This window comes from Eleutherodactylus coqui, chromosome 6 (genome assembly GCF_035609145.1).
Source record: "Eleutherodactylus coqui strain aEleCoq1 chromosome 6, aEleCoq1.hap1, whole genome shotgun sequence".
In the NCBI taxonomy this organism is placed as follows: Eukaryota; Metazoa; Chordata; class Amphibia; order Anura; family Eleutherodactylidae; genus Eleutherodactylus; species Eleutherodactylus coqui.
Genome location: NC_089842.1, coordinates 119,345,502 through 119,367,784, shown reverse-complemented (window position 1 = coordinate 119,367,784; position 22,283 = coordinate 119,345,502). Strand labels below are relative to the sequence as shown.

At 46.3% G+C, this 22,283-nt stretch overlaps 1 protein-coding gene across 3 annotated transcripts in view; it reads right to left on the bottom strand.

Moving 5' to 3' along the window:
* AMN (amnion associated transmembrane protein) overlaps window positions 1-22,283 on the bottom strand; it is a 62,306-nt gene that overhangs the window by 25,802 nt on the left and 14,221 nt on the right. Inside the window, exons 1-3 of one of the 3 annotated variants that reach the window (XM_066605728.1) lie at window positions 7,904-7,939; window positions 5,315-5,399; window positions 3,724-3,959 (exon numbers count right to left, since the gene is read on the bottom strand). In XM_066605728.1, the coding sequence (XP_066461825.1) occupies window positions 3,724-3,959; window positions 5,315-5,399; window positions 7,904-7,930 (348 nt within the window). In that variant the 5' untranslated portion in view covers window positions 7,931-7,939. Of the gene's footprint in view, window positions 1-3,723; window positions 3,960-5,314; window positions 5,400-7,730; window positions 7,843-7,903; window positions 7,940-22,283 lie in introns of those variants that run through there. The other 2 variants (XM_066605729.1, XM_066605727.1) reach the window with 2 other exon arrangements.

Below are 22,283 nucleotides of genomic sequence, written 5' to 3'. Positions count from 1 at the left end.
GTAGGCTCAAATCTTACCAAGGGCAACATCTGGATGGAGTTTTTCAAAGTCTATGCAAATATTATCCTTGATGGGATTTGAACCTAAAACCCCAGCACTGAAAGACAACAGTGCTAAAACCTGAGCCCCATTCATAGAAGAATGCACATGATGATATTTAGAAAGTCGGGCACTCCCGACCCGAATATTTCAATAATTGCTCAACATGATCCTTCAGGGAGGGTAGTAATATGAATCTCTACAAAACACAGTGGCATATCAGCCACAGGAAAAGGGAGGAAACTGAGCAATGTTCTGCAGATGTGTAAAGAATTCACCGATGAAACAATCTGCAGACCATATCAATATGAATTTGTCAAGGGTAGGGGGGGGGGCAGAGCAATGTTCTGCAGATCTCTGGAAAGACCAACAATATAATAATCTGAAGGGTACATTATTGAAAGACAAGGGGAACTGAGTAATGTGCTGATGTGTTAAGAAAACAATGATGTAATAGTCTGCAGACTATATTATTTGTATCTGTCATAAGATGAAAGCGCAAGGCAATGCTCTGCAGATCACTAGAGAGTCAGTAATGTAATAATCTGCAGCATATGGCAATATGTACAAGGAGGTAGAGGGAAGAATACAATGTTCTGCAGATGTCCTTCAAGGTCAGTGATGTAGTTGGCAGAACATATCTACATTTATGTTGCTTTAGGTGGGGAAAGGGTTAAAACTGCAGCAGAGAACTTGCTGTTGTATCAACAGTCGAAAAGAAAGATCTTTAATTAATGTCTGAAGAAAACGCCCAGAAACCTGAGACATGTTTGTGAAGTCTGAAGACGTGAGTCACTCGCGATTCAACAAAAAGACAAGTCAGCGCAGGTGAAAACGTCCCAACCAGAATGATGGCACCGAGCAGCCGCTGTACTCTGCTGCAGGTGGAGGGCAGCCCTTCGATGGCACAAGGGGCACCAACTTGTAACCAGGCATATTGCTATGAAGAAAGTAATCTGTTTTGTGCACATTTTAATGTCAAGATCCAGTTTGGAACCACTTTGCAGACTATATTAGACAATTACATGACCTGCGGCCGAATTATCACTGCGGGTAATGCAATAAACAATCCCCCGTGGACAGGCAGCCTCACTGGTGCAGATTTGCAGTGGATTTGATGCGCATTTTACATCAAATCTATGCATATTTGCGCAGTGTGAACATACCCTTATCTGCATGTACTGTGGCTTCTAGGGTAAAAATTCCGGGGATCTCTGACCCCCACCCATTACGGCAGAGCCTAGCTGTCAGTAACCATTGGGTTTATGTGTGACTACGATTACATACATGAACAACAATTTGCGCAAATTACCTCATTTATGCAATTCTCCATTTTCCTGAAAGGTAAGGTGGTGCTTCTGATAAGGAAAGATTCTGCAATTTCTCAACATTGTTAATACCTCTGCTTGTTGTCAGTAACTGGAAACCTTTCCGTTTATATTCAGAGGCTCAAAACCTATACAGACCTAATATGTTGTACAGCTGAGAGCCTGCCACAATTGTATCCAGGCCCTCATTGAGTTCAGTGGGAATCTGCCCCATAGTTCATACAGTATGGAATTTTCCACGCCAAAGGAAAAAAAAAATGACATCTTCATTCGTGACACAGTTTCCATGCTGAAAACGTGCGGAATCATCATTAGAATATCTGCATGTGGATTAGCCCCATTGTGCTTATCCATGTGTGTATCTGCATCATGCCGAAATGTAAATCTGCATCAGAAATCTGCAAGAACCGGAAAGATTTCTGAACTAGATTTTCATTAAAAGTCCCTTGGATATTTCTAATCATGTGACAGGGGCCTAATGATATCAGGACTGGAGGGAGACTTGTGTATTTAGCTCACAGAGAGTTGTCTAGACTGGAGCCTGTTGTAACAAACCCTCAGCTTTGAGAAGAATTAGGCTGGCTGTCCACAGGCGTGGTGTCATTGCGAGATCCGCGGCGATAAATCGCAAGTGGAGCTCGCATGACAAGCTTTCCATAAGATAACTATGGAAAGCGCAGCCTACAGCACATGAGCGGAAAATCATAACGATTTTCCGCTCGAGTTATTAAAATTGTGGCATGCTGTGATTCTCCGTGGTGAGCCTATCATTAATATAGGCTCATCATGCAGACCTTTTAGTACTCCCCCCTCCTCCCCTGCAGCGGAGTATCGCTAGCGATATTCCGTTGCGGCCGTGGACAGGCGGCATTAGGTCAGGGCAAGTCTTCAGCTTGATGCCTTTATTATGAAGCTAAACACTAGAAGAAGGGGGCACAATCTCAGATTAGTCGGGAGAAAAACCAGAAGAAGTGTCAGAAAGTAACATTTTCCTGGAAGAGTAGTAGATGCATGGAACAAACTTTCAGCAGACGTGGTTGGAAAATCAACAATAAGTGAATTCAAGCTGCCTGGGATAAACATGTCTATCCTAAGAGAGAAATAAGAGGAAATAGTGTATGGACAGACCAGATGGACCACGTGGTGTCTTTCTGCATCAGTCTTCAGTTTCTATAAGAATGTCCACATTTATTCTCAGCAAGCATAGATCTTAGATCTGGTGAGGGATTAAAGCTGCAAGTATATTAGTAAGTTGCCGGAAGTTTCATTATTGATTAAACTTCTTTTACATAAAACGAGACAAGCTGGGGTCACAACATAATATTTGTATCACTTGTGGCAGTCGGCTGTCAATGGCTGGGCCATAACCCTGTCATTTCAGGGCAGCCCAGTGAATTTAGGGACCGCACTACACTAAGGCGATGTGCTGGTAGTAGTGAACCTTTTATTATATTTGGGTTGATATAAACTCCCAGCATCCCTATGTTGACACTGCTTGATAATACAATACATAACTCTATGTGATATTTGGCTTCGTTGCTCCCCCTGCAGACAAACTGTGGTATAAATATGTAAAGCAATGCTCTAGCAAGACGGATACATTGGGGTTTTCTGGAGCACGACACAAGGAACAACAAAAAGGCAGATAGAATATAGATTCTATATGTTTACTGGTTTGTCCCGTTAGTATAGACAGAAGATGCAGATATCTCATGTTGGAGGACCATAGTCTTGGTAGTGCCAGCTGCTGAGGTTACACCACATGTGGCCCACTTGTCTGTAGTGCCCACAACTTCCTCCTTTAAAGGGTACATGCTAATTGTATAAAATGACTCATTTTTGTGTGCATTTTCTATCTTTCATTCTTATTTTGAGATGATATATATTTCTGTATATGATTGTTGATGCAATGGAAGCATTATTGTTTGTATACATGTACAAAACAATGGAAATTGAGAAAATAAAGGGTACTGTATACATGAAGTTCTAAAGCAGGGGTTCAGGTTCTAACCTGCTGCTGTGCAGCAGAAATGCAATTCCCAGCATGCTTTGAGGCTGGTTGCATGCTGTGTTTGTGGCATATGAAGGCACCTCAATCTGCATAGGAGCTGTATACAGAAAGCAATGCATTGCAGCCAGAGGCGTAACTTGAAGCTCCCGGGCCCCAATGCAAAACTTGTAACAGGGCCCCCAACTATAATGCTTTACTCATAGTACTGGGTTCCCTATATGGAGAAGAGAGGCCTTATGGGCCCCCTAAGGCTCCTGGGCCCGGGTGCAACCGCATCGCCTGCATCCTCTATACGTACGCCCCTGATTGGAGCGATACAATACAAGAAGCCTTTGATGAACTTACTTTTCCCAGCACAGAAATGCTCCTCAGTTGGACTTCTGATCCGGTCTCCTTGAGGTGGACCCGGAAAGAGGTTTCAGGTGAAAAAATGAGATCATCATAAAGACACGGAACATGTTCTGCATCCACTGAGAAGAGGAATCTGCCCATTTCTAGGTCATCGGTGGACTGGGCAGAGCTCCACAGTGTTGGGTCAAACCATTCATGGCCTTCTGCATCATGAAAGTTGATATGTGTTCCTAAATGTAAAGAGATCAAAAGTCATGCACCATTCCATACATTTATGCAATCTACTGTATATATAAAACGGCTTTCTGAATAAAATGCACTACAGCAATGTCCCCGTGCCAGCCACGATGCCCCCTCTCTTGCAAAGCCCACGTCTCTGATATTATCTACCCTATCGCTACCTAATGTGTGGGTTCATGTCCCCAAGACAGATCCAGTAAAAGGTGTTGGCGCTTTTCAATTGTATCGGCGCTCTAAAGATATGGATACAATTAAAAGTTACTTTTGCCCTGTAGTTCAGTGTTCCTCATCTCCAGTCCTCAACAGGTCATGTTTTCAGGATTTCCTCAGTATTGCACAGGTGATGTAATTATTGTTGGTGCCTCAGACATTGCCACAGGTGTTCTTACCATAGGATATCCTGAAAACATGACCTGTTGGGGTCTCTGAGGATGGGAGTTGGGGACGCCTGCTCTAGAGCATAAGTGCGGTTTCAGATGCTACAGAGCATAGTTGCACATGAACAAGTGTTTTCGGGTTTTCTCCCTCCGGTCATTCAAACTCTGCGCCATAGCGCAGGTTGCAGGAGTATGAAAAAAATAGCGGGAAGATAGTGAAGTCCTATCTTTTCTTGCCACTACAATTAACAGGCGAGAATCTCACTAGTGAAAACGAAACCCGCTATGTGGCTGTGATTATTATGACCACAAAATGGGACTAAAACACGTTCATCTGTTAAGCCCTCAGGCTCAAGACCCGGGACATGAGTGCCTGGGCCTAACTACACGCCTGCATTATACAGTACACTGCTGCTTATAGGTAGTTCCACACGGGCATATGTGCATTTTCGTGCGCCATAGCGCTGCATTTCAGCAGAATGAACAATGCTTTTTTGCGCGCATATTTGCATAAATTACTGTACTATTTCTGCCCGCGGCGCATGTTCATTTGCACACAACAAACAAGACCCTTCCATTGACTTCTATGGGGACCTTTGGTGTGCTAATGCATAGAAAAGTAGAGCGGGCTGCCTTTTGCGGGACTGAAATGTGCCCTCAACATAAAGCATTGCTTCATTTTCAAAAAGATGTTCTGCTGCCGCTGAGGTTTGTTCTGTGAGCTAGGTATGCATGTTGAGGTTCTGCAGCAGCTGAGGTGTGTAGTCTATGGAATATAATCTCCCACTCCCCCCCAATCACCAAAGATGTTCTGAGTGACTTCTGTTTTTCTTATAATTTACTGAATATCATTTATGATCCCTTCTGTAATGTACTGTAGGTTCTGTCCACTAGGGGGCAGCAGAACATATGTCATACCCATCATACAGAACTCTATTGCTTTTCCAAGAAAAAAATGTTTCCGTCACCTGGAGTGCAAGCTGGATCATCGTTGGAAGCAGCCATGAAGCCGGCACCATCTGCCAGGATAAACTCTCCATCCAGGGGCATGTACTATATACAGAGGCATAAAGGTATATACATTGATGCAAACTACAATCTCCCAATACTAATAATTAGAGATGAGCAAACGTACTCGGTAAGGCCAATTTCGCAATCGAGCACCGCGATTTTCGAGTACTTCACTACTCGGGTGAAAAGTACTCGGGTGCACTGTGGGTGAGCGGGGGGTTGCAGAGGGCAGTGGGGAGGAGAGGGAGAGAGAGAGAGCTCCCACCTGTTCTGCGCTGCTCCCCTCCGCTCCACCACGCCCCGCCCCACAGCGCCCCCGAGTGCATTTCACCCAAGTAGTGAAGTACTCGAAAATCGCGGTGCTCGATTGCGAAATCGGCCTTACCGAGTACGTTCGCTCATCTCTACTAATAATACATGCAACCTGAATCCTGGATATGTTCACATTATTGCATCTGCATCTCTTGTCAGGCTTCTGCAGATGACAGTCTAACCTTCGTAAAACTATGTTGGGTGCTTCGGGTCCATACAGCCCCATCCTCACCAATCCCCCATGAGTGCACAGGTCACTCAGCACACTCCTCTCCTGAAATACTCTAGGGATGAGCGAGTATACTCGCTAAGGCACTACTCGCTCAAGTAATGTGCCTTAGCTGAGTATCTCCCCACTCGTTCCGAAAGATTCGGGGGCCGCCGCGGGGCGGGGAGCTGCGGGGGAGAGCAGGGAGGAACGGAGGGGAGATCTCTCTCTCCCGCCCGCTCTCCCCCACTCCCCACCGCAACTCACCTGTCAGCTGCGGCGGCCCCCGAATCTTTAGGGACGAACGGGGAGATGCTCGGCTAAGGCACATTACTTGAGCGAGTAGTGCCTTAGCGAGTATACTCGCTCATCCCTAAGACGCTGCTGGGGAGAAGCGGTCTACTAAGTTTCTTCTTATTGACCTGATGCAATATGATATACCCTTGTGATAATATGAGGTATATTTTATGCTCTACTGTTTCTTTAAATGCAGGTCCGTAAAAGGGTGGTCAGGTGGACACATAGTGCAGCAAGTGAAGAAGTGGAAAGTATTCTCCTCTGAACCAGAGCACTGGTAGCAATAGCTGAACTGTATCCTCAGTGACCAACCGGACTGGTGACACCTAAAGACTAAGACCAGATTCACACAAACGTATTTACAAGCATATTTGTACACGCACAATGCACAGAAAATAGAACCCATTGATCTTTTAATGGGTTTGTTCACGTGCGCGTATTTTGCATGTGCATTTCAGTCACAAAAATATATATACAGCATGTTCTATTTTCCTGCGTATTTGTGCAGGAAAAGGGAACATTGTGAAGTCCTGAAACTAATTATCCGTTTCAATGGCGGACAGCGTCTTGTAATTTGTTTTGCGCGTGCAAAAATACAGTAGAAACCACAGTTGCACGTGCAAATACCCAAAGCCCATTCCACAAAAATGCATGCAAATACACATGCACTCGTGTGAATCAGGCCGAGAGCTCCACTCAGCGCCCACACCCTGCAAGGACTATGAATGTCCATAAACGTTTCAAGCATGCAACGGCTGTATGAATCCTTTTGTAAAGTCTCTCGTCCGGGAAGTTGTAACCAGGTCTACTTAGCCCAATATGAAGCTGGTCCGTAGCTGTACTATGGCCACCCGGTGACCTCAGAGCCAGCTGTGACAGCTGCCCGGGCAAGGGTAAGCACCAATCTGCTTACACGACAGATCCCCCTACGTTTATCTCAGCCCTTCAGAACCCCATCCTTGCTGTCCCCGGGGGACCAAGACTGTCCAATAGGTGACCCTCAGCCTGTGACCTCCACACTTGTCTCCATTGTGCCCCTCACATGATGATACTATGCTATCAGATGCAGCCTGCTATGGATATTACGTTGCTTGAATGTGTGCATTATCTCAAAAGTGGAGAGAAAACTTCTGTCAGACATTTCTGGCGCCATTTATTTCCAGAAGAAACGATGGATTTGATGGGTAAAAATCCAAACAATCAGACATTCCCCGCAGACATTAGATTGTCAGCAGAGCCTCCTGGTGCAATCAGTGGCTCCACCAAAATAAATCTAAGGGGGCTTCACACTTGCGATCACGATATCGCTGCGTTTTTTTAACGTGGGTGTCAATAGGACTTTCTAATGTTAAAAACGCATCACACAAAAATTGCAAAGCACAAATTTGCGATTCTTGTGCGATGCGTTTTTAACATTATAAAGTGCTATCGACATTCACGTTAAAATAAAACACAGCGATATCGCGATCGCAAGGGAGAAGGCACCCTACAGCCCCCTGGACAGATCACGGCTTCCCATGAGACCACCAATACCCCAAGGTAGAGAATGACCTTACCTAATGCCCTCAGACAACGACTAGTCTCACACCCCAACATACAGAGCGCCTATTCCAGACAGCAGAGACTACTTGGCAGTGGTGACAAACGTGGGAAAGAGGTGCAGTGCTTAGTAACAAGTGTGAGTAGAAGTGTAACAATGTTACCCAATGACATAGGTCATTGCATTTACCGAATCTGCTGCCTGTTCCTTGAACATGAGCCACACTTCCTTACAGCTTCCCTAAACGGATGTCCTCACAGCTTTTTTTTTTTTTTTTTTTTTTTTTTTTAAACTTCCTTTTCTTTTTGCCTTCCCACACATCCTCCAAAATCCCTGTTCTTAGTAAATATCACTCATCATACACAGTGTTATCCCACCTGAGCAGAGGGCAGCTGACATCTTCCATAGCGCCATTGCCCCCTTAAAACTAAGCATCTGTTATGTGTCGGTCTTAGAGTTGTCCTCTGCTGCTAAGTAGTTAAAAATTCCAATCAGTCATATCTTGATTACGTCTCTCAGAAAACTGTCCACAGGGGCATCACCCAGCTTTCCTAGTGTGCTGCATAGCAAATCTGCCTAATTCCAGAGCTTGAGGTCTTCTCTTCTATCACTGCACGACTTGACATGTTTAAAAGGGGTTTTTGGAGTAGTTTTTTTTTTTAAAAAACCCTGTTCCCCATTCAGTAAAATAACTAACAGCTGTATACTCCCCTTTCCCCCGTGTCCCGCACCACCGCTTTGGGGGGGAGCATACAGCTAGTTATTTTACTGTGTGGGGAACAGAGTTTTACTTTAAAGAAACCTACTACTCATGAAACTCCTTTAACACTCTGGAGTCTGAGAAAGCTGGGTGGCTTCTCTACAAAGTAACTGCTCAATAGACACGTAACTGTACACCTTTATAGGGGGCTTAGTCAGATATTAAATATTTTCACACAAATAAATCAGGAGCCTTTCTATAAGAGCTATAAAGTAGGTATATTATGGAGTCGATACACATAGCAAAGCGGATATTCAGACTCCTCCCTCATATTGAGGCCCCTCCCTACATTCTACAATTTTCTAATGTCTACCTTACTGGATAAACTTTTTTCTTTCCTTAATTCCTTGTATTTTATTATCATTCAGTCCTTACTATAATGAAAACGGAGTTCATATGCTGAGCTTGTGTTTATACGTAGCAGCCAGTCTAAGCAAACAGAGTTGCAGTATAAAGCATGGTACAGAAAAACAGAGCAACAGCTTCTAATAAAACACGGAGTGGACTTCAGGCATCTTCAGACTCCAATTGGCAATGCAACTGTTTAGCTGGAGTCACTGATCTTAACTGTACCCTAGTAGAGCAGAGCTAATATATCTGTCCAATGTTTTAGTGGCAAGAAGTTGATCTAGACTCATAAAAAAAAAGTTTTAAAGGGGGTTTTCTGGCATTTGTATTGATAATCTATTAGGATAGGTCATCAATATTAATCAGCTGGGGTCTACTGCTCAGGACCCCAACTGATCAGCTGTTCCAATACACAGGGTGCGGAGTAGAATCAGATTGCTCTGACCACCTTGTAGTAGGTGGCGCTGGTAATTGCAGACACAACTGTCAATGATTTTAATGGAAGCTGCACCTGCAATTACCAGTACTGGCCACTACACAGGGCTGGGAGCAATCTGCTTCTGTTTTGCACCCTGTGTGTTTTTCTGGTAACAGTGGGCGCCAGACCAGTTGATCAGTTGCCATCCCAAACAGTGGACCCCCGCCGATCAGCTATAGATGACCTATCCTGAGGACAGATCATTAATAAAAATGCCTGGAAAATCCCTTTAAGACCAGAACCTCAAGACACAATCAAAGCACATATAACAATGAAACTGAACAGTCATTTCCATGCATTCCGCCTTTTGCCAATAGGTGGCGCAGTTCTCTGCCTTTCAGGCAGGTTAATCTTGGAGGAAGCGCATCAATAACCTCATGTAACCGCTGCGGAAACTACCCAAGCTTTTTAATAAAGAAATTCCTTGACTGTAACCAAATCAGATCACAGAAGCCCCTGAGCTCATCGTCTGCAGCACAAGCCACCTTCCTCCTTTCAATATCATTCATTATATTTCTTCCATCTCATTTCCAGAGACTTCTAAAAGTTTCCAACATTTCAAATGAGAAACTGGAAATTCCAGAATATTCCAAGCGCTCAACGGATACAAATTATGACAAAGATGAGAAACTCACGTGCCCAAATCATACAGTAGGATAGTGAAGGGAATAAGGTAACCGTAAGATGAAGACTGACGAGCGCCAATCACAGGCAAGGAAAGGCCAAGTGTTGTGGGCAGTGCTTGTAGAAACAAGGAAACCCGTCATACTAAGGCCTTATTCACACGAGCGTTTTTACGGGGCTATTTAGCCGCATTTTGACGTTGGCCGAAAATCACGACCATCTGAAGCATTGGCTTCCAATCTATTCGTTCAGATGAGCGACTTTTAGCCACGTAAAAACGTTGCACTGAAAAAATTGCACATATGTGACCGAAATCCGAAAATTTGCTCTATCTTTTGACCAATATACGCCAGCGACCGTAAAAATGCATACGCTGATGTGAAGGAGCCCTTAGGCCTCCTTCCCACGAACGGATTTCCGCCGCGTAATTCGCGGCGAAAATCCGCTGCGTTGCCCGCAGCTATTAGGTTCTATTGAACCTAATAGCACAATGCTCACGATGCGTAATTCCACCGCGGAATTACGCACCGCGATTTCTCCCGTCCTCACCCGCAGCATGCTCTATTTTCTGCGGGTGAGGACGGGCTGTACGCACTGACGGCTTCCATTGCAGTCAATGGAAGCCGTCCGTTCACGCTATCTCCCGCTGTAACCAGCGGGAGATAGCGTGAAAAAACGCTTTCCCGCCCACCGCCGCGCGTCATATGACGCCATATGACGCGGCCGGCCGCGTCACGTGACACGGCCGGCCGTGCACGTGACACGGCCGGTGACGCGGCGGCGGTGGGCGGTGACGGGCGGTGACGCGGCGGCGGTGGGCGGGGAAGCGATTTCACGCTATCTCCCGCAGGTAAGTATAGGGGCTCTGGGGGGCGCCGTGACGGGCTTCACAGCGTAATATTACGCGGCGGAGCCCGTCACGCTCGTGGGAAGGAGGCCTTAGGCTAAATTCACATCTGCGTTGGAGCCTCTGGCATAAATGCAGCATGAAATGCCAGACGAAAGTCGTGCATGCTGGACCTTCCATCCGGTAAAATGCCAGCCAAGTTCAGAAACTGAACAGACCCCATTATAGTCAACGGCGCCCGTTTGGTTCTGTTATGAGACGGATCATTTCATCCAGGGGATTCAGTTTTCTGCTCCAATAACTGAGCAGGAAAATGGAACATCTAGCGCAGATGTGAATTTAGCCTTAGAGAAACACTCCAGGCGTGAATGATACACCGCATTACAAGTACTGCAGGGCCTGTGGAGCAAGTGAGATTCAAAGATCATGAAAGAGCGAATCACTGTGACATGCTCAACCTCCCTCAAACCCTGCACTAGGCGTAACATAATGTATCAGCTTTGCCTGGAGTGTTGCTTTAAAGCAGTGTTTTCCAACTCCAGTCCTCAGGGACCACCAACAGGTCATGTTTTCAGGATATCCTATAGTAAGAACCCCTGTGGCAATGTCTGAGGCACTGACAATAATTACATCACCTGTGCAATACTGAGGAAGTGCTGCTTTAAAGCCTGTGTCACATGGGCATATTTGTGCACACAATATGCAGTGAATAGATCCAACTGATTTCAATGCGTTCGTTTACACGCGCATAATCTGCATGCGCATCTTGGCTGTTCAAAAAAATACGCAACACATTCTATATTCGTGTGCATTTGCGCAGGGAGATGGAACATATGGAACTAATTACACTAATTGGCCATTCCAAGACCTGGGACTGTGGTTGTGTGTTTTTTTTTTTTTGTGCGTGCAAATGCACATGACTTGCTTGCACAAAAAGTACAGTAAAGACACAGAGGGATGTGTAAAAATGCAACGTCTGCTGTACAAATACATGATGCAGATGCACGTATAAATGCGCATACACAGGCCTTAGGGTGAAGTCACACGAACGTATATCGGCTCGGCTTTTACGCCGAGCCGATATACGTTGTCCTCGTGTGCAGGGGGGGGGGATGGAAGAGCCAGGAGCAGGAACTGAGCTCCCGCCCCCCCTCTCCGCCTCCTCTCCGCCCCCCCTCTCCGCCTCCTCTCCGCCCCTCTGCACTATTTGCAGTGGGAAGAGGCGGGGCTAAGTTCCGAGAATTAGCCCCGCCCCGTTCTGCCTCTCCCCATTGCAAATAGAGCAGAGGGGCGGAGGAGGCAGAGAGGGGGCGGGAGCTCAGTTCCTGCTCCTGGCTCTTCCATCCTCCCCCCCCCCTGCACACGAGGACAACGTATATCGGCTCGACGTGAAAACCGAGCCGATATACGTTCGTGTGAATGCACCCTTAAACTGGTTTCACATGTATGTGCAACTGCGTATCCCTTAGCGCAGTGGTCCCCAACCTTTTTGGCACCAGGGACCGGTTTCAAGCAAGACCGTTTTTACAAGGCCCAGCAGGGTTGGGCGGGACATGGGCGGGGCTTTGGTTATATGGGGCGGGGCTATGAAGGGGGTTGGAGTTTAGTGCATTCTTATTTAATGATGACATTTAGAATGTCCTGGCAGTACACACATAGGGCAGTATATAATCTATCCCCCCTCCCCAGCACACACATAGGGCAGCATATAATTTATCTCCTCCCCCCAGTAATAGACAGCCCCCACCCCTCAGTAATAGACAGCCCCCACCTCTCAGTAATTAGCAGCCCCTCCCCCTGTAATAAGCAGGTCCCCCCAATAATAAGCAGGTCCCCCCCATAATAAGCAGGTCTCCCCCCCAGTAATAGACAGCGCCCCCCAGTAATAGGCACCCCCCAGTAATAGGCAGCCCCTTCCCCTGTAATAAGTAGCCCCCCCCCCAGTAATAGGCAGCCCCCCCCCAGTGATAGGCAGCCCCCCCCAGTAATAGGCACCCCCTTCCCCTGTAATAAGTAGCCCCCACCCCCCCAGTAAGCAATCCCCCCAGTAATAAGCAGGTCCCCTCCAGTAATAAGCAGCCTCCACCCAGTAATAGGCAGCCCCTTCCCCTGTAATAAGTAGCCCCCATCCCCCCAGTAATAAGCAGCCCCCCCCCCCAGTAATAAGCAGCCCCGCCCCCAGTAATAAGTAGCCCCCCCAGTAATAAACTGCCCCTTCCCCTGTAATAAGTAGCCCCCACCCCACCACCCCCAGTAACCAACCCCCCCAGTAATAAGCAGGTCCCCCCAGTAATAACCAGCCCCCCCAGTAATAGGCAGCCCCTTCCCCTGTAATAAGTAGCCTGCCTCCCATAATATGCAGCACCCCCCCGTAGTAAGCAGCTCCCCAACCCATATACTTACCCTCCTCCCTGCTGTCAGCGTCGCTCTCTGCCCTGACGTCAGTGTGCAGCCCGGAACGCTTCCTCCCCGAGTCCTCTCCTGCGGAACTAATGAGCAGGGGACTCGGGGAGGAAGCGTTCTGGGCTGCACACGTCAGTGTGCGCCGGGATCAGCGCGATTACCAGCGGGGAGCTGCGGTGCCCCCGCTGGTAATCGCTTCAGTGGTGAGCGGCGTCGGCACGCCGCGGGCCACAAAACACAAGGCAAAAGTTCCAGGCGGTGCAGCGGACCGGCGCTAAACACCCAACGGCCCGGTGGATGGGGACCCCTGCGCACCGTTTTTATGCTATGTACGATGCTTTTTTGCACGCATGTCGGCGTATTTAACTGTACTTTTCTGCCTACGGAGAAGGTTTTTTTGCGTGCGGGACACAAACACACACCGATTGAAATGGCTGATTTGTCTGTTCCAGATCTGTCCCTTTCCAGTGGAATTACATAGTTTTTCACGCATTCCCCTGTGTATTGCACACAGATTTACCCCCCCCCCCCTTATGCAAATCCGTCCTTATGAATCCGGCATAAGGATACCTACACACAAGCAAGCATGATATTGGGCTGAGAAACTCGGCCTGATATCGCGCTCACAAGCGTGCGTTTTCACACTAAAAAAATTGCATTTTTCTGCCAAAAACACCTCCCATCACTTCTGTGACGTAGCGATCCTATGGCGTGGCTTTCAACCGCATTAGAGGATTGCCACGTGTTTCCTATTGTTTTCAATGGGAAACCTCGCGTTATACTCCAGTGTACACCGCATGCTGTGCGATATGTTTTACTGTCCCATTATAACAAATTAGAGTTGTGCTCAGAGGAACGTGAAAAGATAGGACATCGCTCGTGTATAGGAGTCCTTTCAAAAGAATGGGGTTCGTATTAGTCCATGATTTGCGCATCTCGCAATGCACAAACCTTACGCGACTTGTCGGCCGTGTGAAGCTGGCCTTAGGAACTCACTACCATCTGCAATCTGCAAAGAGAAACTTGTGCGGACTTGATAGTCTAACAGCTGAAGGGCAGCTATAATTGTATCCAGTTTCCACAATGTATATATTACCCAGCAGCACAAACGGTCCCCACTCTGATGGTCCTCTACAATGTATCTGGTAACATGTAACACTATGGAGGGCAGCACATTCAGCTCACAAGTTGGCCTAGACTAGAAGCAAGTGTAACAAATCCTCAGCTATGAGCAGGACTGGGTCGGGTCATTAAGGCCGGGCGGTCCTACGCAATACAAGAAAATCAGGTACGTAGAGTCGCCGGCCGGGCTCACAGCCGGAATCTGCCCAGCCTTATGATGCCAATCTTAATATGATCCCCTTAGGCGCACAATGCACCTGATATATGAGGAGGAGCGCGCCTCTTTATGTATTGGGCGTATCTCCACCACTCCGTGCACATGTCAGCTAGGAGCTGGCGTAGGTTTATGATATAATTTACACCAGTTTCTGGCATAAGTTATACATTACTGTGCCCGCTCCCTGCAGGCCATGCACACTTGTCAGAACATGAAGGACAACAGCGTAACTAAAAGGTCAAAAAGTTGCACAATTTTTGCACAAGCTGAGCTTACACCAAATTTTATAATTTTTTTTTAATGCCAATAAACTGTAATAATCTCCCCCTAAGTACTGACTTGCATCATAATCTAAACTGTTAGCAAGCTTGTCATCAGACATTGCCTGACAGTTTCTAAAAGCAACCAGCAGAATATTGAGTGCAGCTCTGGAGTGTAATGCAGGGATGGCTGCACATGGGTGTAAGTGCATATATGCTCGCTATCGCGTGACGTATGCAGGGCGCAGGATTGCATGCTATAGCGCCTGTATCAATGCTTTTAACTGTACTTTTTGTGCTGCTGGGACCGCTCACATGGGCATGGTCCTGGCAGCACTATGTTTGAGTAGGCGGGGCAGTCTGCTTAATAAATGGGTCAGCTGAATTAGTAGATGGGGCAGCCTAGTTAGTAAGCCGGTCAACTGACGTTGTAGTCCCAGGTGCAATTGTTTAACCCCTCAAAATCAGTGCACAATTTCGGGCAGACGAGGACCTTCAGTGCCTAATTGCACACCAAAATAGAGCAAGTCACGTTTTTTTCCCCACGCCTGAAAAGAGCATGGTAAAAAAAAACACATGTGAAGGAACCTATTGATATCAATGGGTTCTATTTGCTGCGCATTCGGCACGCAGATTTTGCGGATGAACATGCACCAGTGTGCAGACTCACATGAGCATAATTTCATTGAATATTATGCGGGCATAATATATGACGAATGGGGTCAATAAAAGTACATTGATTTTTATTGACATTTAACACAGCATGTTCTATTTTACCACACCGAACACGCCGGCGGCAGCCGTATAGGTTCCTATGACAGCTTATGCTAGCTCCCAGAGAAGGGAGGTGTGAGGGAGTTTAGCGGCATGACTGCTAAACTCCACCCCCCTTCTTTTCTCCTGGCTGCCCCTTGCCGCTGTTTGCAATGGGAGGGGTGGGGTGGAGCTAAGCTCCGCCCCTCCCGTTGCTGCCTGCGGACAGGGGGCGGGAGCTTTATAGTGGAAATGCTGCTGAATTTCTGCTGCAAGAATTGTTATGCAAATTCCACAGCGCTGACAGTACAAGCAATGAGGAAGGTATTTGAAAAATCTGCTTCACATGGTGTGGAAATTTTCCATAATGAATCCGCAGCATTTATGAAAAACGCTTCATATTCTAAATCTGCAGCGCATCTATTTATGCTGTGGATTTTAGTAATAACTATAATTACTGCGCGTTTTCCATTGAAGGTGGCTTTACATTTTTCGGTCTCATTAATACATAATATGATGTATCCAACCTAATTTGCATGATCCTGTGATTTACGGTAATATACCATGGGACAGCATTAGGCCCTTGAACACAGATCAAGACCTATCTTTTCCGGACGTGTCAGAACATCGGCCGGCATCTTTGGCTGCCGATGTCCTATCTTCGCCGGCCGGACGTTTTTACGTGGCTAATAATCGACCATGTGAACGAATGCATTAAAATACAATTAAAATTAGTCGAGTAAAATGCTTGTATGAAAGAGGCCTTAAAGGGGTTGTCTGAGTTAAGGAAAACCCTTGTCAACGGGTGCCCCACGCATTAACATAACAAATCATCATTCGCCTCTCCCCACTCTCCCGTTTGCCCCCTGCCACCGGCTCCAGTCCCTGCTGTTGGTTTACAGGCAGCTGTGATGTCACATAAAGCTGCTGTAGCAGCCAATGACAGCACTCAGCCATGATCACTGAGCGCTGTCATTGGCTGCTGCAGCTTATTTGTAGCCACATGATGTCACAATGACAGCAGAGCCGAATGAATGAGGGAGTGAGGAGAGGTGAGCATGGGGGACCCATTGACAGACGTTTTCCTTAACTTGAACAACTTTAAGGGCCAGTTAAGTGCCTTGCTTAATGATTGGTGCTTACTTAACGGTGATATCAGTCATGCAAAAGCAATGTCAGTTATTATATATAGACTTGTATAGATCCCTTTAGCTTCTATGTCCATCACACTGCATGGTCGTCCTCACACATTCGGTATTCTTATCATTCCTGTATTTCCTTTAGTCTCCAGTCTTACTGATGAGTTTCCTATTCAGAATGTGATAGATTAGAGTAGATGAATGATTCATTAGTGATGGGAAGGGTCTGATGTCACTTGGGTCATAGCCAGACTACATTGTACATGAGACAAGAGACACAGACACTATACACTGAGAGTCCCTGTAGTCTACATGGATCCTGTTACTCCCAGGCACATTTCCCTGTGTCAGTCACAAGATGATGACCAAGAAGATCCAGTAACCCATTGGAGGTCCTAAATCTTTACATCTTGCATACGATGTGGCTTTTATATGGCATCCCAGTGGAGAACCTACCGTAGAAGTTGGGAATGCGATTGCTATGAAACCCATTGTGGGAGCTGGCCAACGACTCAACTGCATCCCTTGCTTGGCTTGACACTGCATAGTGGCTACTTGCAGCTGCCACTGTGGGGCGAACGGGAGAGCTCAGGGCAGGCAAATTTTTACACCTCCCATTAAGTACAATACTGGCTATATAAATTCATATGCAATGAGCTCCCTCTAGTGGTGGCTGAGGCAGCCAAAATTATATCAGTTATCAAGTCAGAAAAATACAGCTCCCCTATACAGATATATTATGAAAATATGCACATAAATTTTAGTTCATGAAGAGCGAGTCCTTCTCTATTTTTCAGTGGGACCCCATCATTTCTGTGTACAACCCTGCTGAGTTCCCTGACTATGAAATTGTTGGGGGGAAACCACCCAATATTAGAAACTCACCGCAAGTCTTTGAAAATGGTGAGAAATTGAAACAAAGTTGTAAAACGTTTTACAGGAATTTCATGTAACTATAAACCACCTTTAAAGGGGTTTTCAATTAATGTAAAACCTTGATGGCAGTGGGAGAAATGTTGTAATAAAAAAAACCCCTGTAATAGTCACCACCTAGGTACCCGTTGCTTCCGTACCACCCAACTATCTTCACTACTGGTCTTTGTTCACATTGGCTGCAGCAGTGATGTATTTGTATATACGTGACTGCTGCAGCCCATGTCCTACTAGCAGGTGCCCAAAATGGAACGTCATCAGTGATGTCCTATAAGCGGCTACACTAAAGGGTTAAATTAAGGAGTACAGGGTCAAATAAAAAGGACAATTCCTGTTGCACCATCAGGAGAGAGTGCAGGGACTGTGATAAGTGAGCTGAGCTGCTACTGGAGAGCTGCAGAGTTTAGTTGCAATAGACTGAAGAGAGGAGAGAAGCAGCAAGAGTTGCTTAGAGGACATTGGGGCCACTGGATTGAAGACTGGAGACTGCCTGAAGCTGCAAGAGGGGAGACAGTCTGTGTTATAGCTCCATACCAGGGGAAGCATCAGTGCCATGACTTAGATCCAAGGAAACCATGGTAGACTGTAAGTGAGGCCAGCCAGAGACTGGCAGTGTGCACACTACTGACAACAGATAGCCCGCACGGCTCATGGAAGTTTGGTGGACTGACTCATTATACAATCTGAGAGAGTCAGACACTTCTTTTAGGTTACAGCACTGTGTTCTTATTAGATAAAGTGTTACTTGGAAAGGATTTTTGCCATTGCTCACGGTTAGAGATAAGCAAGCACGCTTGGATAAGTCAGTTACTCGAGCGAGCCTCGCTCTTCTCGAGTAACTGCATTCCTGCATTCTTGTCCGAGCGTGCTCGGGGGGTGGGGGGGGGAGAGAGAGATCTCTCTCACTCTCTCCTCGCTACCCCCCGATTTCCCCCGCCGCCCCCCCGAGCACGCTTGCACAAGAATGCAGTTACTCGAGAAGAGCGAGGCTCGCCCGAGTCACTGACTTATCCGAGCATGCTCGCTCATCTCTACTCACAGTAGCAGACTGTGTGATTTGCATTTGAATTCAAGTGTTTCCCATTGTTTTCAATAAGAAACCTTGCATCACGTGCGCCTTGCATGCCGTGCAATGCTCTTCCCAGCCCCATTGAAAACAATGGGCGAGATGTTCCGAGGGAACGCCCAAAGATATGACACGTCCCGATTTTTTTTTTCCCCCGACACCGCATTGAAGGAAGAAAAAATATCACACATGTATATGACCCCATGCAAAATAATAGGGTTCACATTCGTGCGTCTCACAAATCTCGTGGGATTTTCTCGGTCCTGTGAAATCGGCCTAATGGGTGCAGAGGATGCTCTTCCCCATATATAGAAACCAAACTATAAATGAAGCATTAGAGTTGGGGCCCACTTACAGATTTTGGGGCCCAGCAGCTGCAGGTGATGTCTGTAATGAGTTGGACTGAGGATGTAGATACATGAAACAGAACGTCCCTCATTAACTCGCGCATACTGGAGACTTGTCTGCAATCACTGACGGCTGCTGACATAAGCAATATGTTTCCATGGCAACTTGTACCTTGAAAATTCATTTTTGTTACCATCCGCATCAGCAGCGAGAGCTACACAAAGGGGGAAACATCACTCGGCTTGCAGTACTTCATACAAGGTGACCACGTATTACACCCACATGAAGCCTATAGAATCATTAACAAGACAGCCGCTGCCTGCTGAGAGCAATACTGCTATGTATGCGCCTGCACTTGTCACTTTCCTCCCTCCATTCTTTAAACATTGTGGCAGGGGTGACAACGAGCGCAGTAGCAAGGCCCTAGTATCCTGAAAAGAATATAAACTGCATCCTGGAGATGTATCCACTTTTGGCGGGTCATACTGGCCCATCTTGTAACAGAATAGTGGAGCCCAGGAGGGCCGGCCATGGACTACCCCTTGTGAAGCTGACAAGTGGGGGTCACTTACTGATGAGCTTTATGATAAGTTTTGTGGTCACCTATATATAGTGTCAGTCTCTATTGATATAGCCCACTTAATGATTCAGGGAGCATGATATAAAGGGTCTGGAGGGGTACTGTTTCTCCATGTGAAGATGATGTAGGGAGTCTTATAGGTCATGCAATCTTCCCTGCTAAAAGGGTATGCGAATGGGAGATAGGTTGTACCACAGAGGCTTTTTTTCCATCTACATCAATTAAAGGGGTTCATTAAATCATACAATGGTAGAATTGGAAGGGACCTCCGGGGGCATTGGGTCCAACCACATGCTCAATGCAGGATCACTAAATCATCCCAGACAGATGTCTGCCCAGCCTTTGTTTGAAGACGTCCATTGAAGAATAACTCACCACCTCCTGTGGTAACCTGTTCCACTCATTGATTACCCTGACTGTCTAATATCTAATCCGTATCTCCTCCCTTTCAGATTTTCCCATTGCTTCTAAGATATGCAGATTTTTTTCCCCTTGATTTTGACTTTTGAGCTTAGTGTTACATATGACATCTGACTATACAGAAGGACTTCCTCACCCACAGAAGGCTGACCAACAGCTCACGAGGCTGCAGATAATGTTAGACCTGTAGCAACCTGTCTGTGAGGCAGCATCTTGTCACCTGCATTATTCAATGAGCTCACAATTGTTCTAATGATGATGGGGAAATCTCCAACATGGCTCATGGAGGAAACGGCTACAATATAACATTCTTCATTTTTTCGCAAACTTGTTTGCTTCACTTATCTGGGGAATTTCCAAACTAGCAGGAAAATACACAGGTGAGAAAGATATGATGACCGGACTCTCCTTATTGGCGATGCACAAAACTGAGCTCAAGGCTTCCTGTTCATGAAGTCAGGGATGATTTGCGTTCTTTGTTAACATTGCAACATCATATTCCCCAACCTTTCCAAGATGACAACATTGATAGCGTGACACCAATGACAACAATCAGCAGTTCAGGGTCTCTAGAGCCCACAGAGGTCAGTTTGAAGAAATCAGGAGAATATTGACCAATGTTGGCAGACAGTTGAGGTGAAGTTTAGAATTGGGGGAGTTTAGGCCTGCTTGCCACCTGTAGCAGAGAGCAGTAGCGGGAAAACCGTCTACACAAGTTTGTGAGAAGGAGGGGAAAAATTGCTGCTCACCCCGGCTTACCATGGCATGTTGACCACTGCAGCCAATAACTAAGTATAGCGGTGACCTGGAGGTCACTACTGTGTGAAGGAGCCCTTATAGCTATATGTGCAAAGTCTTTTATCTTACAGCTGGTCATACAAATAACATAAAGATCTACCACGATGTGGCAGGTCAACCACACATAGGATCATTCGTATGAGAGAATCCACCAGGAAAGCCTAAACCAGCCAATCCGTGAGCCAGTTTATTTTAAAAAAAGAGAACACAAAACAGGGGCTATCACATTTTTGGCAAATAAAAGTGTGGCCTCTGCAAAATTTCAAATAATGGTTGGCCAAAGTGGCAAAAGTCAGCCGTTTCAGCCCCCTTATTTTTTTCTGTTTTACTTAAGGGGGCAGGATATAACAGGTGGCATCGTCATACGACTATCCAGGGTGGGAGATATAGAGCAGTTGCTAAAACTTTGCAGCATTGCTCATTTTGGTGACCTGAAGATTCTCTATATGAATGGTGATCTTGTACAACTTCTATTCTGCCACTTAATAAAATATGCCAATGATGAGGTCACATGCAGATCCTAACACTATACAAGACCCGAGAGATGCAGCTGTGCCCATATCTATGTATATTATGGCCAGGAACAGATGAGTCCACACTATACTACAATCATTCACAGTAAGGGCTTGGTCAGTCAAGCGGTTTTTGGGTTTTTTTGCGCGCCCATGTGTGCACATAAAATGCTCTCCATGGATGTGCAAAATGTGTGTGACCAAAGCTCCGTGCATTTTTTTTTACATGTGTCCAAAATAGTGTGTGCGGGCCTTCAACCATTCACTGGAGCAGCTGTGCTTGTAGAGCACAGTGTTCAGTGATGAGGGGACACCCCATGGGCACGAAAGAATCCCCTGCCCAGCTGTCGCAGCTGTGGCAGAGGACTGCAATGCTATCCCATTGGCGCTGCTACTACCCCATTGAAAGCAATGGGATGAAGGCAACCCCTGCAGCGATGATTTTCGGGGGAAGCTGGGGGGGATAGGCTTGAAATATAAGCCTTACCCCGAAAATCAATAAAAAAAAAAATGTAACTCCCCTAGAAGCGCTGTCCAGCTCTTCTCCCCATGACCAACAGTTTTCATCTGTATTCTGGTGGTCGGTGATTGAGAAGTTATGCCTCTGATTGGCTGAGTGCTGTGACCAATCAGAGGCAGCGCTCAGCTGTCATTCAATGAATGGATTCTTTCGTCCCTGCTGCAGACCCCTCATCACTGAACACTGTGACAGTGTTGTCACAGTGTTCAGTGATGAGGGGACTCCCTATGGGGATTAACGGACATCATATAATATCTTTAAGCACAGCACGGACCTTACCGGCACGTGTTATAGGCACACATGTCCTATCTTTTGCAGGTGCAAGTATTTTGCGCCTCCAAAAAAAGGACATGTGAACACTTCATAGGAAACCAATGGTTCTAATAGACGCAATTTTTTTGTGCACATAGGCGTGCAAAAAAAAAAAATCACTCGTCTGAC